The sequence below is a fragment of the Aptenodytes patagonicus genome, chromosome Z, assembly GCF_965638725.1.
Source record: "Aptenodytes patagonicus chromosome Z, bAptPat1.pri.cur, whole genome shotgun sequence".
NCBI lineage: Eukaryota > Metazoa > Chordata > Aves > Sphenisciformes > Spheniscidae > Aptenodytes > Aptenodytes patagonicus.
In genome coordinates this window covers 75,273,673-75,290,317 of record NC_134982.1, presented here as the reverse complement: position 1 = coordinate 75,290,317, position 16,645 = coordinate 75,273,673, and the positions used below count along the sequence as shown (strand labels likewise).

General features: G+C 42.8%; 1 protein-coding gene across 1 annotated transcript in view; it reads right to left on the bottom strand.

The window, feature by feature from the left end:
• Window positions 1-16,645, bottom strand: part of MOB3B (MOB kinase activator 3B) — a 102,144-nt gene that overhangs the window by 15,903 nt on the left and 69,596 nt on the right. Inside the window, exon 4 of the mRNA XM_076362467.1 lies at window positions 9,984-10,186. Coding sequence (XP_076218582.1) covers window positions 9,984-10,186 — 203 coding nt within the window. The remainder of the gene's footprint in view (window positions 1-9,983; window positions 10,187-16,645) is intronic.

Here is a 16,645-nt window from a genome sequence, read left to right as displayed (position 1 = left end):
AGTGTTCACCTGAGCACCATCTGCCTACAGTACTTTTAATTAGCTCATCCTGAAACAGACAGGGTGCTTGGAGAAACTCACGTGAAAATGTAGACTTCTTGATTTGGTATTCTGACTTCTGTGTGATCCCCTAAAAATCTGGCAGGAGTAGCACTAGCAGCTGCTGCAAGCCCAAACTTCCACGTGAAGGTAGGGACACTCACTCTTCCAGTACACAGTGAAAGATTATACTTTTAGCTGTGTTTGTGCCATCAGAAGTGCAGGCTGCCACAAAAGCAACAGTCGCACCATCACAGTTCCCCCAGCTCCATGTTTCCACCACCTGTCTTGGGCCACTATTAGGCTGTGTGTAACTGCTCAGGAAAGTGTCCTGGCAAAATTCCAGCTGTTCAAGGAGCTGTTCAAGGAGCCAGTCAATAGGACCCCTTGGGAAACTGCCCTCAGGGACAGGGGAGCAGAACAGAGCTGGCAGATCTTTAAGGGCACTTTCCACACAGCGCAAGAGCTCTCGGTCCCCAGGCGTAAGAAATCAGGGAAGGAAGGCAAGAGACAGGCATGGCTGAGTCAAGACCTGCTGGACAAACTAAAGGGCAAGAAGGAAATGCACAGGCAGTGGAAGCAGGGACAGGTATCCTGGGAAGAGTATAGGGACGCTGCTCAGTTGTGTAGGGATGGGGTCAGGAAGGCCAAGGCATGGCTGGAGCTGAACTTGGCAATGGATGCAAAGAATAATAAGAAGGACTTCTATAGGTCTGTCAGCCAGAAAAGGAAGGTCAAAGAAAGTGTACCCCCCTGATGAACACAACTGGAAAAGTGGCAATGACAGACAAGGAGAAGGCTGAGGTACTCAACAACTATTTTGCCTCAGTCTTCACGGTCAATCTCTCTTCCCACACCTCTTGAGTGGATGGACTCAAGGCAGAGACTGGGGGAGCAAAGTCCCTCCCACTGTAAGAGAAGATCATGTTCGAGACCACCTGAGGAACCTGACCATAAATAAGTCTATGGGACCTGACGAGAGGCATCCCAGAGTCTAGAGGGAAATGGCTGATGCGGTTGCCAAGCCACTCTCCATGATACTTGAAAAGTCATGGCAGTCAGGTGAAGTCCCTAGTGACTGGAAAAAGGGAACATTGCACCCATTTATAAAAAGGGTAGAAAGGAGGACCCTGGGAACCACCGACCTGTCAGCCTCACCTCTGTGCTTGGGAAGATCATGGAACAGATCCTCCTGGAAGCTATGCTAAGGCACATGGAGGACAGGGAGGCAATTCAAGACAGCCACCATGGCTTCACCAAGGGCAAGTCCTGCCTGGCTAACCTAGTGGCCTTCTATGATGGACTGACTACATCAGTGGACACGGGAAGGGCTACAGATGTCATCTGTCTGGACCTCTGTAAGGCCTTTGACAAGGTACCCCACAACATCCTTCTCTCTAAACTGGAGAGGTATGGATTTGATGGGTGGACTGTCCGGTGGGTGAGGAATTGGTTAGATGGTCACATCCAGAGGGTAGTGGTCAATGGCTCAATGTCTGGATGGAGATTGGTGACAAGTGGCGTCTCTCAGGGGTCCGTATTGGGACTGGTACTGTTTAATATCTTCATCAATGACATAGACAGTGGCATCGAATGCACCCTCAGCAAATTTGCAGACGACACCAAGCTGAGTGGTGCAGTTGACACGCCTGAGGGATGGGATGCCATCCAGAGGAACCTGGACAAGCTTGAGAAGTGGGCCTGTGTGAACGTCATGAGGTTCAACAAGGCCAAGTGCAAGGTCCTGCACCTGGGTCGGGGCAACCCCCGGTATCACTACAGGCTGGGGGATGAAGGGATTGAGAGCAGCCCTGCCGAGAAGGACTTGGGGGTACTGGTGGATGAAAAGCTGGACATGAGCCAGCAATGTGCGCTCGCAGCCCAGAAGGCCGACTGTACCCTGGGCTGCATCAAAAGCAGCGTGGCCAGCAGGTCGAGGGAGGGGATTCTGCCCCTCTACTCTGCTCTGGTGACACCCCACCTGGAGTACTGTGTCCAGCTCTGGAGCCCTCAGCACAAGAAAGACATGGACCTGTTGGAGCGGGTCCAGAGGAGGGCCACAAAAATGATCAGGGGGATGGAACACCTCTCCTATGAAGAAAGGCTGAGAGAGTTGGGGTTGTTCAGCCTGGAGAAGAGAAGGCTTTGGGGAGACCTTCTTGCAGCCTATCAGTACTTAAAGGGGGCTTATAAGAAAGATGGGGACAGACTTTTTAGTCTTTTCATCTTTTAGGACAGGAGCTAATGGTTTTAAACTAAAAGAGGGTAGATTCAGACTAGATATAAGGAAGAAATTTTTTACGCTGAGGGTGGTGAAACACTGGCACAGGTTGCCCAGAGAGGTGGTGGATGCCCCATCCCTGGAAACATTCAAGGTCAGGTTGGACGGGGCTCTGAGCAACCTGATCTAGTTGAAGATGTCCCTGCTCATTGCAGGGGGGTTGGACTAGGTGACCTTTAAAGGTGCCTTCCAACCCAAACCGTTCTATGACTCTATGATTCTATGAAAACCAGCAGTTTTGGCTGAGCTGGTGCTCAGCTGATCCATCCCTGGATCTGACTATGGTAACACAACGCCTAGCTCTGGCAGAAGGCAGGAGAGAGGACTATCCAGTGAGCAGTGATAGGAAAGGGCAGGATCACCATTTCCAGTTTCAGACTGCATTCATCTTGGCTTAAAATGATTGTGGAACTATACCTTAAGTGGTTTGTTTCTGTTTTTTTTAATAGATTATGGAAGATACTGACTGAAAGGCCCAGAGATGGAAACACTGTCTTTTCATAAACAATGCCACACATATGGCAGCACTTCTGACATCCTGGCCCTAAGTATAAAAATAACTCTTCCTTTTCCCCTTACAGTTTTTGGTTGTTCTGCTAAATGTGCCTACAACCCTGTCAATTAATACATCCATGGGGTGCAAAGCACCTTACAGCAGCACACAAAGCAGCATATTGTGTAATACTAGCGTTGGTGGAAAAACAACACATGGACATATCACCTGTGACTGCGGGGCTAGATTTTTCTCTGAATTTTATGGAAGATCTGGAATGATTCCACTGACTGAAAAGGAAGTGCCTCAGATTCATGTCAGTGTCATCAGGGCATCAATGCAGCTCTGAATCATAAAATATAGGAAGATAGAGTTATGGTCATTACACAAACCTCAATGTGTAATTTCCTGAACATATTTAACTTTGAAACCTTCTGTCACCCAGACTATAATAGGCTTTTGCAAATAATATATAATCCTGCTTCCTAAGGGCAAAAAAAGAGAGAGGGGGGAAAAAAAAAAAAGAAAAAAACCCAAACAACCAAACAGAGTTTAATGGTTAGGTTAATGTATTAAACACACATCTCTCTACTTAGTAGACTGCCTGGACAAGCGCTAGAAATTCCATTCAGAAAGACAGTTTTCTATAGAGATGGGAATAAAAACCAAACCATTTAGATGGTTACTTTTAAGCAGCTCCAAATATTGGATGAAAATGTTATGAGAAGCCAATCATGCTATAAAGCCAATGGAAGCTTTTACACTGAGAATAATGGAGAATAAGGCAGGAAAACTTTACTGTTGTTGCTTATCCTGCAGATGAACTCCATCCTCATGGAGGCAATTACCAGTTTCACCATTTTTATACACTCAGCTCCACTGACTGCCATCACTTCCAGCCCCGATGCTATCCACTTGCTACCATGGTTGACTGTCTCTGCATCTAAATGAAATCAGCATTGTAACGGTTATCAGAACAGCACACGTAAATAATAATCCTTCTCTATTTTTCTTCATTCAAGTGTAATTATTACTTTCTGTTCTCATAAACAAAATGTTTATAAAAAAACAACTTCTGAGAAAAAGGTCAAAGTTTTCACAGGATGTGACTTATAAAAAAAAAAGACTTCTGGAGAATGAGCAAAGCAGATGGCCATATTCTGCTGTCTTTTACCCCTGTCCTCAGAGGGAAATTTCACTGCCATCAATAGTTTCCAAAGTTATGTAGGAATCTGCTGGGAATCTGACTGGTTTGCAATATGTTTTTGGATATTTCTGAGAGAGCACAGAAGGTACTCTTTGCTGTGTAAGAGGACACTACATTGGTTAAACAGAAAAATGTACAAAAATGGCATATACTGGTATCTCTGGCAAACAGATTTGTGCATTTGACAATTCCTAATAGCTGTGAGAGAAGCAAATGTACTCAAACCACATGAATCATTCCTTCCTATTTGGCAGGGTCCTCCTTGCGCATCACTTCCCACTGCTCATTGGCATGATATGAATGTTTGACATGCCCACAGTTCTGTAACTGGGTGGCCATGGAGTGATGAAATATACTTGGGTTTGTCACCTAGATTCTTCATTAGAACATGAGTTTCAGAGTACATATTGAATATACAAGCCCTGCACACATTCTGAGGCCGTCTATGACCTTGCACAGATCTGCACAGCAAAAAGACCAAGTATCTTTTTTTTTCCCTATTGCTCCTCTTTAGAGATATAATTTCATGTTATGTTAATGAGTAATGCTCAATAGTGAGAAAAAGAGCTAGGTCCACACCTCCCACAAGTTTACAAAAACATAAATGCATCTTGGGAACCTTGTTCCTTCAAGTGAATTACACCATGCTCAGACCTCCAAATTTAACACTGAAATCTCACCACATTTTTAAGTGTTTTGTTTTTTTTTTTTAACCTAACTCTGACAAACACAAAGCACAGTGAAACATCAGGCAAATTAAAATGCACAGATATAGAAATCAAAACAACATACTGCAATAAACACAGATCAATAAACACAGATCAATTCTGGGAAGTTGGGAGCAGACTTGGCTGCATCACCAACTAGCTGCTATCCAACAAAATGCTTTGCACTTAGATTCAGTCACAAATCTCTAAGGCCTCTGAATCAGAAGGCTCTTACATGACTGAAGGAAAAGTATAGCTGCTGGATTCTTTGCCTCTGTCTCTTTGTCTAACAGGCACCTTCCCACCAGGGGAAAAAAAAAGCCCAAAACATTTTGTGGTTTAATGCCTCTCTGGCATTAACTTTATTGCTTTTCAGAAGGTTTTAGTTTTTTCTTCCCCCCCCCCCCCTTTCTAGGGGTCATGTTGCTGTAGCTGCACTGATCCTCTAGTTTCATGATAGGTTCTGTGCCTGCTCCAGCTAAGCTTGGAGTGCAGCAGTAAACAGGCTCTGCAATCACCAAGCCAAAGCAGGCATCTGAAGGTGGTCACCAGCTACTACTAGAAAAGACACCCCACCCCCTCACACCGAGGAATGGAAGGAGGAATTCTTTTTCTTTGAAAGTGTTATTTACACCAGAGAAACAACTTCTGTGACCTGATGCTGCCACATCACTAGAATACACTTTCAAATGATAGATTCCTTTAGGGGGATCTGCTCTACCTGTAGCAGTACTTTATTCCTGCTATTAGCCTTTCTTTTCTGAGATGGGAGTAATGGGAAGTGTTGCATATCAGAGAAGGTACTCATGCCTCTTTAAGGGAAAATCAGATTTATGATGATTTATGCTGTGTTGAGCTAAAGAAATCAAAATCAATTTGGAAGGGATTATGTTGCCTTGCAAACAGCAGCTTGTATTCTTTAAAAGTAAAAAAAATGCTGATGAGTGACCTGTCCCAGCAAAATATATTAAAAACAGGTCTCAAGTTATATCTTAACTACAAAGAGTTACACCTTTTGCAAGTGGGGATGGAGTATATGATTGCATATATTTGAGAAGACTTTAATAGAGACGAGGTGTTCTATGAAGCAGTTCTGAAGATATCCAGTCTACCCCCTGGGAAGGGGGAACAAGGGTCTTGATCTGTAGTTCAGAGCCCAGACTAACAGACTGCTTCACAGTATCATGTGAAGTCTACAGAGCTAGGAAGCATGGCGGCGTGGTGCTTGCATACTTCCCATTTTCACCAGTGGAACTCCCAAAGCAAAAGCAAGGCAAATCAGCGAACACCAAGTTAAGGAACACAGGAAGTTTTGGTCTTCCCATTCCTTTTGTATGTGTCAAGGATCCAGCTTGCTGCTGAAGGTAGGAAGTTTAACTAGGAGCAAGCTCTACTCTTATTACAACTTTTATTTCGTGGCATCAGAGTACTTTGCAAACACTGTTGAATTCAGGTTCACAATACTTCTGTCAAATGCTAAATATTCTTATATTCCACACAGGAAAACTCATGAAGAGAGCTATTATCCAGAGATAGGCAAGAAACCCACAACAAAACTGGAAACACAAAGCAAGGCTTTAACCAAGAGATTGCATATGACTTAGTTTGCAGAGGATGCTTTGTACTGGGCATAACTGGCAGGGTTTTGGTAGCAGGGGGCTATAGGCGTGATTTGTTGTGGGAAGCCATGAACTACCCCAGGCGAGTCATAGCTACCTCCAGCTGCCCCTGAAACCGCTGCAAATAACCCACCATGTGCCAAAACTTCAACCAGTCAGAGAAGCACATGGTGCCTCTGCTCAGAGATGTTTAAGAAAGCAGCAGCCACTAAGAGGAGAGGACACATGGCTGGTGGCACTGTTGGGGATGTGATTGGAGACGTACTCTTGGAAGGAAGTGCCTTGTGCCAGAGCAGGCGCACCCCTGAAGGGACTGTGGGTCATGGGCAACCCACACCAGAGCAGGGACACTGCAGAGGAACTGTGTACCGTGGTAAACCCATGCTGGAGTAGAGGAAAACAAGCAAGAAGCAAGAAGCAGTACACACATCCCTGGTCTGCTGCATTGCCCCTCACCTCACCAAAGGGATTAGGAGTAGCTGAGTGTAACGTGTAGCAAAACCAAGGTGAGTTGAGACCCGGAAAGGGGGAAGAGAAGTTTTTTACTGAATTAGAGACTGGGGAAGAAAGGTGTTTCTTCACCAAGTGTTTTATTTAATTGTCTTTTTTTCCTCAATACCCAGATCTGTAATCAAAAGTTTTGTTAACTGGCAATAAATTAAGTAAAATTCCCCAAACCAAGACTGTTTTGCTCATGATGTGCTTATAAAGTACTCTGGCATATTTCTTAAGTCCTACATACTATGAAATCCATTGTTAGAGAAAAGGGATCACAGGAAGGAAGTACAGGGGCATTACTCGCTGTAGCTAGGCTGCCGTTTGAACAGTAAGTTACTGTGCTGAGGCAGCTGCATTAAGATTCTCACTAAAAAGCATGTTTAGATGAAGTGTTTAATGCACCCTATAAAAGCAGTCACCTACACAGGGTGAGGATGGCATGGAGGTAATAGGCACCACTCCACTAGACAGTTTTGGCCATGGGAAGAGGCTCAAAAGTGAATTACAGTGAACTACTGCCAGTGGAAAATAAAGCTGGTCACACAAGGAGCCAGCACAAAGCAGATGCCACATCTTAAAATTCAAACCTCAGTTTATTTAATGATAGTGTCCCCATGGAGGCATGCCTTAAAGGTCTCCTGAGAGCTCTCATGGTACAGACTGCCTTGTCTGCCTGTTAGTTGCAGGAAAGGGTAGATATGCTTTCAGACTTCTTCTTTTCCCCCAAATTAACCAATTGGACATGTGTTTTTTTCCTCAGGACCAGCTATGGGGTCAGTGATTATGCCAGCTTCCTTTTTTGTCCCCACATAAAACAGCTCTATGAAAGACTCGGGGATCTGTCAAATTAACATGGTGATGGGGATGGGAAAAAGATATGCAGCATTTTAAACTATAGCCTCCTCTCTGACTGCAGAAAGGACAAGTTATGCAACTCCCGAATGGGAGGGGGAACCCTGTTTGTCTCATTTGCTTTATTTGATTTTATAACTGCTGCACTGAGTTGCAAAAGGCTGATAAAATCTATTTTAAACAAAGAGCATAAGTCCTGCAGGCTAATATTACTATTCATCTACTGCCTGCTTCCCCAATTATTCTCCCTTCTTGAAGTTATGTTGATAAATCAGTTGCCTTCCTGTTTATTAAAGCATGTGGCAGTCTGTTTATTTAATCAGCTCTTGGCCCATTTTCTAATTAAGGGAGATAATGTGGGCTCATTTCCTTCCATGGCAGGAAGCCATGGCAGGAGCCTGGCAGGGCACAGGTTGTCCTCAACTACCGCATTAAAATTCAAGATTATTTGTAATGTCTGCTTTTGTTTGGCAACTCCTTCCTTTCTTTCTGCCCAGCTGAAGACAAAAATACAGACATATGTTTTTTTCTGCATTTCCACACTGCTGACATCCACCCAAGTCAAGGACAGGAAGATGGAAGCAGGTGGAGCTTTGTCACTTTGCTGACATGGTGCCTGTTTTTCTGGGAGACGCTGAATCCTAGCAAAGTTAATAATACTGCATCATATGATGAACCTAAGGATAATTTTGTGAAGGAAGGGAATACTGGAATGCAAAGGGAAAGCACACACCGGTTGGAGCATGTTCCTAGCTTGCTCTTCTGCTGGACTTGGGCCATCTCCTGCACCACTGTGGCCCCAATCTTTTGTCTGTCTGCTTAGTGCAGGAATATTGCTAACCAACAACTGCAGCATTAAATCATTTTTGTGTTCTCTGTATTCCAAAGCAAGCAAGGATCTTGTAACAGCCTTAAGATCACCTCTCTTCCTACCTCTGAGATATCCTGCCTTGTATCTTGCTTGTGACACATCCTCAGCATTTAACAGCTACAGCTAACCTAAGATCACTAGTCTGGCAGGGAAGTTCTCTTTTGCAGGGCCTCCTTCTATCCCTTAGGACACATTTAGAGGGCATATTAAGTTCTCCTGTCTAGAAAGAAACCATAGATACATTGCAAGTTATCAATACATGCCATATGCAGTGTCTTTCAGTGGGCCTTTTGAACTGCTGAAAACAAGACCATCCATTTTGTCTTACTTTACAGGCTCTCCTTCAATCAAGAAACGCAGGCAAATATCACTTTGCCACACTTTCAGCAGTGTTTCATACCAATTATGCTATGCACGTCCTTGCAATGTGCCTTTATGTGGAACAACTGAAAACTTGACATGGTCCTGGGCAGCCCTCTCTAGGTGACACTGTTTGAGCGGGGATTTGGACTATATGATATCCATAGGTACCAGCCAACCTCAGTCATTCTGTGATTCTGTGGAAAAAAAAAAAAATCCCAGTGGTTCTAGCACTCCGTCAATAAGCTGTACAACACTATTTTCCAAACTCTGATCCATGGAGAAATGTTGCCCTGATCCCTTTTAAAGTTGGCTAAATGCCCACAGTGAGGGTTTGTGCATAAACTGCTTTCTGAATTGCACCTTACTTTTCATTCTCTGCTTACACTTTCATTTTATTTGCCTTTGCAAGCAACAGCAAAAGCGTTTCCATTTCTGGAGCCTTACTTTTGGAAACAATGTATTTAATTTTTCAAATTAAATTACAATCCAAAAGGAAGTGTCTGGTTTTGTTACGCTGCTAATTGTCTGAACCTCTGTCTCACCTCATCTGTCTCACTTAGATCCAGAGTGTGCTCTGGATCTAACACACTCAATACCTTCACAAACACCTACTTAAAAATAATAAAAAAAACCCAATTCACCTTTATATAGACCACTGTTCCCTTCACATGCATTCAAGTGACTGCTATGAGTACCATGCTGTTATTGACCAATGAAAAAAGACAGAATAAAATTATATATAAAATATATAGTACAGGAAGAAGCAGAAAACAAATGAACTTCCATTTTCAAATGGCAGTATTTCCCACCTTGTATTTTTCCATGCAAAATACATTGCACTTTTCTCTTTCTACTGAGCCTACTGAGCATCTCACAAATACTGCAGCAAATGGAATGGGTCCATGGATAGAGGCAAGACTTCATCACTTTAAATTGCCTGTGTTCAAGCATGGACCTTATTCCCAGAGGAAACCCACTGCAACAAGTGTGGGAAAGGCTCAGTGAAGGGAGGAGGAAAATTTCCTAGAGCTTTCCCCCAGACCCCACACTTACCAAAGGCTCTAGTTCTTTGCGGTCTATGAGGTTGAGCTCTGTCACAAAGTAATAAAAATGCTTGTAACAGGTATTGACGTGGGCCTCAGCCCCCATAAGGATGATACGGTCAAAGTGATGGATGTAGACGTGAACAAATACCCGAAAAAGCCGGCAGAGTATCTTCTTGCAGATCTGAAGGAAGTTCTTTGGAAAGGGAACACCTGTGAATAGAGAAGGCAGGGTTGTCATAACCATCCTGTCATCCTCCCAAGACAGCTTTGGAGAAAAGCGTGAGTTTGTAACTGCAAACTAGGTTATGACTTCCTAGGCCTCCTTTCCAATCCAGAAGATCACTTAATGCATACATTTATCTGACCGCTAGCACCAAAGATAACCAAATACTTAAGCAATTTTAATGGATCAAGACCGAAAGGTACTGGTCCTTTCTCCCTGAATAATTTAATGGAGGAACATCCAGTATTGTAAGGTTCAGAAATGTGATGTACAAATTGGGGATCAGAGAAATAGCTGCATCTACCAAAGCACAACTACTTCATCTCCTTAAGAAATGTTTGCTTTTGGTTGTCACATCCATTCATCTCAATGACAAAGTTAATATTGAAGGTCACAGAGGAGGACGCCTAAATGCTCAAGCCATGAACCGACAAATTGCTAAGCTATGGAAATCATAATAGGTACAGATGTTTTGGCAATATTTGAATCAAAACTCCATGCAATTAGCCAAACACCTGGATTATAACAAACAATTGTTGTTATTTCCAAGGGCAAAATAAATACAATCTATTAAAAAACATAACAGACACCCCACCCCCCCTTATTAACCGGGGGGACCACATTTCAGCCATCAGAGCATGGCTAGATTCAGGAATGATTACAGCAGCAGCCTGCTTTACATTTTTGTAAAAGCTACCCAAATCAGAATTTTAAAAACATACCCACGAAAATATTAAGTCTTAAAAAAGGGAGAAGGGGGATAGCTGGCACTTGTCACTGCAAGCTAGTCCACTGAACTGAGAGATGAATTCTTGAAGGCACTATATTTTCTGACCCAGAACAAGCATGTCCCAAAATGGAGAATAATTAGTTTCATCTTCCACGGGCTGACATATGATTGTTACTGAAGAATGTTACTGTAATGAAGAAACTCATACTTCTGTGTTAACTGACTAAAACAAGCCAAATAAACCAAGCTGACAAACCCTTTAACTTCTCTACAGCCCATGTTCCCACTTAACAGTTACAGGCAGTAAGTGCAAAGGCCATAGAGCCCTGTTTCTGCTGCGAGTGAGGACTTTCATCTGAGAGCTTTTTAGATGTGTTAGGCAGTCAATATGAGGACACATAAATAACACAGAGAAAAAAAATAGCTGGTGCAGAACAGCCTAGGGTGCAGTGTTCCCATTGCTCCTCACATGTATTAAGTTTTCAGACAGGCTGTGTAGTTTCATTTGCCATTGAGGAACTTCTCCAATTTTGCAAAGCTCTCTCTGTTTCATTCACTCTTAAATAAACAGTGAAACATTGCTGCTATCACAGATTTATCACCTGGGTATGGCAGAATCCATAATGGCTCTCTGACTTCTCTCCCCTTCCTGCAAAACTGGTTTACAAACTGACACGGTGTCCTAAATAGTTAAAAAGTGCCTCGTACCACTGAAAGCAATTGGTCCTGTGCAGTGAGCTGGACTCCTCAGCCTTGGAGAGCCCGCCAGCCAGTCTGTACCTGGAGTACAGAAGAGGCTCAAAGTCTGGTCAGCCTCGAGATACAGATAAGCATATGAAGGTGGCTGCAGCACTAGTTTAGACATAGACTCTGCTGCTCTTTGTGTTCAAGATTAGACAAAAGGATGGTAGAAATGTAGTCTCAAAGAAAAAAAAATCTAATAGAACAGATTCTGATCTCAGTTACAGTAGAATGAATCCAAAGTAATGCCATCAAAATTTAAAAAAATCAGAGTGAAATGATTCTAGATTTATATTCTGAGGTCAGAATTTGGCCTAATGTTTTGTTCCCACTGCCACCGCTAGTTATAAATAGATCAACCACAGAACACAATCATTACAAGTGGCTCTTGGGAATGGACTAGCTTAGATTTAGATCCTTGACTTGTTAAGGAGTTTGTTCTCTGTCCTTCAGCTCAGCCACAGTAGCCTTTGCCTTCTTCCCCTCCAAGCCCTCATTTAACATGGAGTCCAGGTTTAATAATTCCTTTCCTGGAACTTTGTAGTTAAAAAAGGAGAGGAAAAGAAAGGAAAAAAAAAACCCAAACCCACCAAAAGTCCAAGCATTTATTTAAACTTTGGATTCTTTTTAACAGTGAAAAAAATTTTGAAGAAGAAAGATGATTGCCTTACTATCTGCAAGGTGATACTGTAAAGAGACAGAATGCAAACCCACCAAATTAGATTGCTGAGTTATGGTATTAAAAGGCAAAGAAATACAAAGATGACACTGAAATCTTTGAGCTAGCTGCTACTTGCTGAAAAAAGTATTTCTGGATGAGTGAACTGGCAGCCTTGACTCATCTGTAGGCTGAGCCCCAGTGCTGCTGTATGAGAAGAAAGTAACAGAAGGGTCCTTTTTGTTAATTTGGTGTTCAAAACCCCAAAGCTCCCCATTATGTCCCAAGAATGTGCAAGCACCTTTCAAACGCCCCAGTCACATAGTAGGAGCTCCTTTAACTCAGGGTTATATATGCAATTGGAAAACAATACAGTGGGGGGTAGATAGGCATGGTATAACCAGTAACAAACACAACCAGCATGACTGTACCCATACCTCTCTGGAGCGTGTGCTGTACTGGCCAGTGCTGTACTAACAGATGGCCTCCTCCTGCAGAAAAGCTGCACCCATATACCCTGGTGACAGGTGCACCTGAGCAGCATAGGGGAACAATCACGTCGTCTCCCCTGTGCTCCAACCTCCCCATACTCCTTTGACCTTTTTGCTTCTGTTGACTTGCTAGAAAAGGCTACTCCTAACATGAGCAGGACTCTCTACAACTTCCAAAACTCAGCTTGCCTGATCCATTTACCAAGTCCTTTTCCATTGGAAAATGGAGGGATTTTCCCCTTCTTTTTGAAAACAGCCTTATAGCCACAACTCTCTGTAGGCTATCGACTTCATTCTTTACATGTTCTTAATTTGCTATCAGGTGATTTGTTCCTGTGCCGGAGTGAGCATCCAGATCTAATCTATCCATCACCAAACAGACATACAGCACAGTGCTAACAAAGTGAGTCATGCCATTGATCTATTGTCTTATTTCTTTGAGTATTCCACATACATGACAACTGCAGACAATGTCATGGCCCTCCTCTCTTGACACTCACTCCCCAAAAGCAGTATTACGACTGCTATCTGCTCGAAAGGTTGGTCACAATAAGATGGAAAAGTAGGCTGACCATTTGTGCAGTGATTACCAGTAAGTTAATGGTCTGTTGGTTTAAAACACAGATGTTTTAATGCCACGATGAAGGTCCTCATTTAAACCCTGCTGATACAAAACCTGCTCTTTGTATGATGTAAAAAAATGGTGGGATAAGACAGAGAGACTACAAGTTAAAGAAACTAAATTACGTGGGGATAAAGGAGGGCAACTAAAGGTCTGAGATGAATGCAACAGGCAAAAAGTCTGTCTCATTTGATATACGACAATCTTGAATCTTCTTACATCAATATGTATGACAACCTCCCCTGAAGTAGGTCAGTTGCACAGGTTAGAGAGGAAACAGAAGAAAAGTCATAATACAATTTCTCTTTATTGCCTGATTAATTATCTCTAGGCAAGAGTCAGAAAGTACATGGTCCCAGAAAGTCGATGCTGAGGAACCAGAGAGAACAACCCAGACTTTTTGCCTGTAATGTTACATGTGGTTCTCAACTGGCTCACACTCCTGCCTGTAACATGAAATGAAAATGACTGCCCAGCTAAATCTTCTGTGATGCCAGACGCATGAGCATTTTTGACCTTCTGTATTTGTGTGGTTTGAAGTCTTGCTTTACTCAAGGGCAGCTAGTAAGCCCTTTGGTAACTGTGCACAGAAATTTTGCTGCACATTTGAAAATCCTTTTATAGGCCACAGTTGTAATTCATTCTTTTTTTAAAAATACACATGTGGGAAGAAAAGAGAGACTCACTTCTGCACTGGCAACAGGATTGACACTATACTATTGCAAACACAGCTTAAAAACATACCAACCTGATAAAGTAAGATTTTTTCCAGTTTCATAATAAGGAACAAGAAAACAGTGTTACCAGAAACTAACACTTTGGAGAAGGCACCTGAACCAAACCCTTCCTCCCCTCCTCCCACCATGTTTTCCTTCTCCTATCCCTGCCGCAAGTACAAGAATTTCCAAAAGATGTCCCCAGCTATGGCTGGAAGCTTTGCTGCAAGAACACCTATCCTGATCCAAGCAGATGTTTAATGTTATGTCAGTGTGTTAGTCAAGGAAGTGTCTGTCTCAAGGGCCAATGAAAACAATGTCAGTTTTGCTGGACTTTGTTCCTCACATAAATAAGCAGGCAGCTGCAAAATATTAGGGATAAACTAGACTACCATGTACCTACATCCTCCTGATACTGCCCTCCTTTGTACTCTCAGAGAGAGCAGAAGAAAGGAAAACACTCTTGAGATTATATGGCTTTCTAACCAAAATGGTGTCCTTTTTTTAGGCAGGACTGTCTCTAACAGTGTTACTCTTGCGTGAATAAATCAGCAGGCAGGCCCACTGTCAGATCTTCAACAAAGGTACTCATGTACTGTCCTGGGGAAAATTCTAAATGGAACAGGGTACAGATCAGAAAATTGTTTGAGGCTTTGCACTACCTGAACATCCACAACAGCTCTCCCTGCTGCTGTATATCAAGAAATGTGTGATGGCACTAAATTTTGCCATTTAATTTACAATTTCACCAGAAGAGGTGTCTTATAATGCAAATACTGTGAAACACGTAAAGCACCTGAATTGACTCTCCCTGAAATCAGAGGACAGAGGGACCTAAATCCTTGTGCTGCTTAAGCCAGATCCCTTGATTTTAAGCAAGTTTACAATGGCTGTTCCTGACTACAATCTGACCTCCTCCCTGTTACTTAACTACTTCTGCTTCTGCTGCTGCAGAGGAACAGAAGTGAAACACTGCAATGCCAGAGAGCAGAACACTCTTGCTGCCTGTACCAAGCAAGGCTAGTTTTACCCCAGACAATAATCAGGCTGATAAACCCATTAGAATAGATCTGTAAGTCTTCAAGGCAATGAGAACACTGAATGCCACAAAAAGCTGCAGAGTCATGGTTGTGTGACAGTGTAACTCATCTGCCCTGGAAGATCCATCTTCACCATAGTAACAAAATGAGATTTGTTGGAGCACTGCATCTGAACAACTTTATATAGCATTAATATACACACAGTCTAAAATAGGCTTGGAGATCCATTAGAATAATTTAGAGCTCTCCCTGCCTTAGCAGAAACTATAGTACAGGTGAACAAAATGCAGCCTCTTCTGGGACAGAAAATATAGCAGCCATTTGGCAGTATAACAGCTTAGGATGGGAAAAGAGAGTTTAATAACCTGGTGAGTGAACGTAAGGAAAAAGTACGTATGAACACTGGAGCCTGGCCAAGATACCAATGCAAAAACTTTCCTCCCCACCTGGCAGAGGTTTGTTAGTAGCTTTGTTCCTACAATACTTACCATGGCCTGACAATTTCTGGGTAGTGACATGGTTTCGGCTTTCCATGCTGAGTGCACCACTGGCCAGCATGGCTTTTATGTTTGTTATTAACTTCTGACGTCTTGAGGAAACAAACATTCTGGTTCCCCATTAATTTCACAGGGACACTGGAAGAAACGTGCTGTTGTAAGGGCCCCTCTCAGGCCTACTGATGCAGCAAGATGCAGCAATATGAAACATTATCAGAAGCAGCAAGCAGCACAGTCTTGGAGATGCACTCAGCATCAGACAAAACAGCCTCATGTCCCCAAGACACAGATGTTCCAGCAGTTAATTGAAAAACAGAGGCCTTACATCTGCTAAAACTCATGGCATGACATTAACAAGTAACTGTAGTTGAAAGGTTAATATCACAAAAGAAACATTCCTTCTTCAGATGATTACTGTGCTAAATTCCTTTCCAGTGGGCCATTAGAAGAAACATTCAGGCAGCTCTAACACCTCAGATCACAGCCCTTGTGCCTCCTAATGCAAGTCCTTTGATATCTGTGCTGACTTAGGAATCTTGTATGTGTATGAGAATATTCTCAGTGAATATCAATAGTTCCTTGAAGAGGTAATTTAGAAGTTTTAAATAAGTTATTTTTCCCTCCAGTAAAATCTTTCATGAGATAGGGAAAGACAATTATATAGCAGCGTGCAAGGGAAGTTTAGTGGAAGATCGTAAGTTCTGATCCAGAAAACTAAAACCAAAAAAACCCAAGAACAGAATCCTGGTTCCTGACTTTGCTTGAGTTAATCCTGATTTACAACAGCGCAGCCTGGAATAAAGTCCGGCGTTCGGGAAGAGAATTCTGGAGGCTGACAAGCAAAAGCCGGTTGGGGCTTTTAAATCTGCTTTTACATGTTTAACTATTTTTGCTTTTATAACACCGGATCTGGGGGTAACACAACAGATGCTTTTCACTACTCTGTTTTTA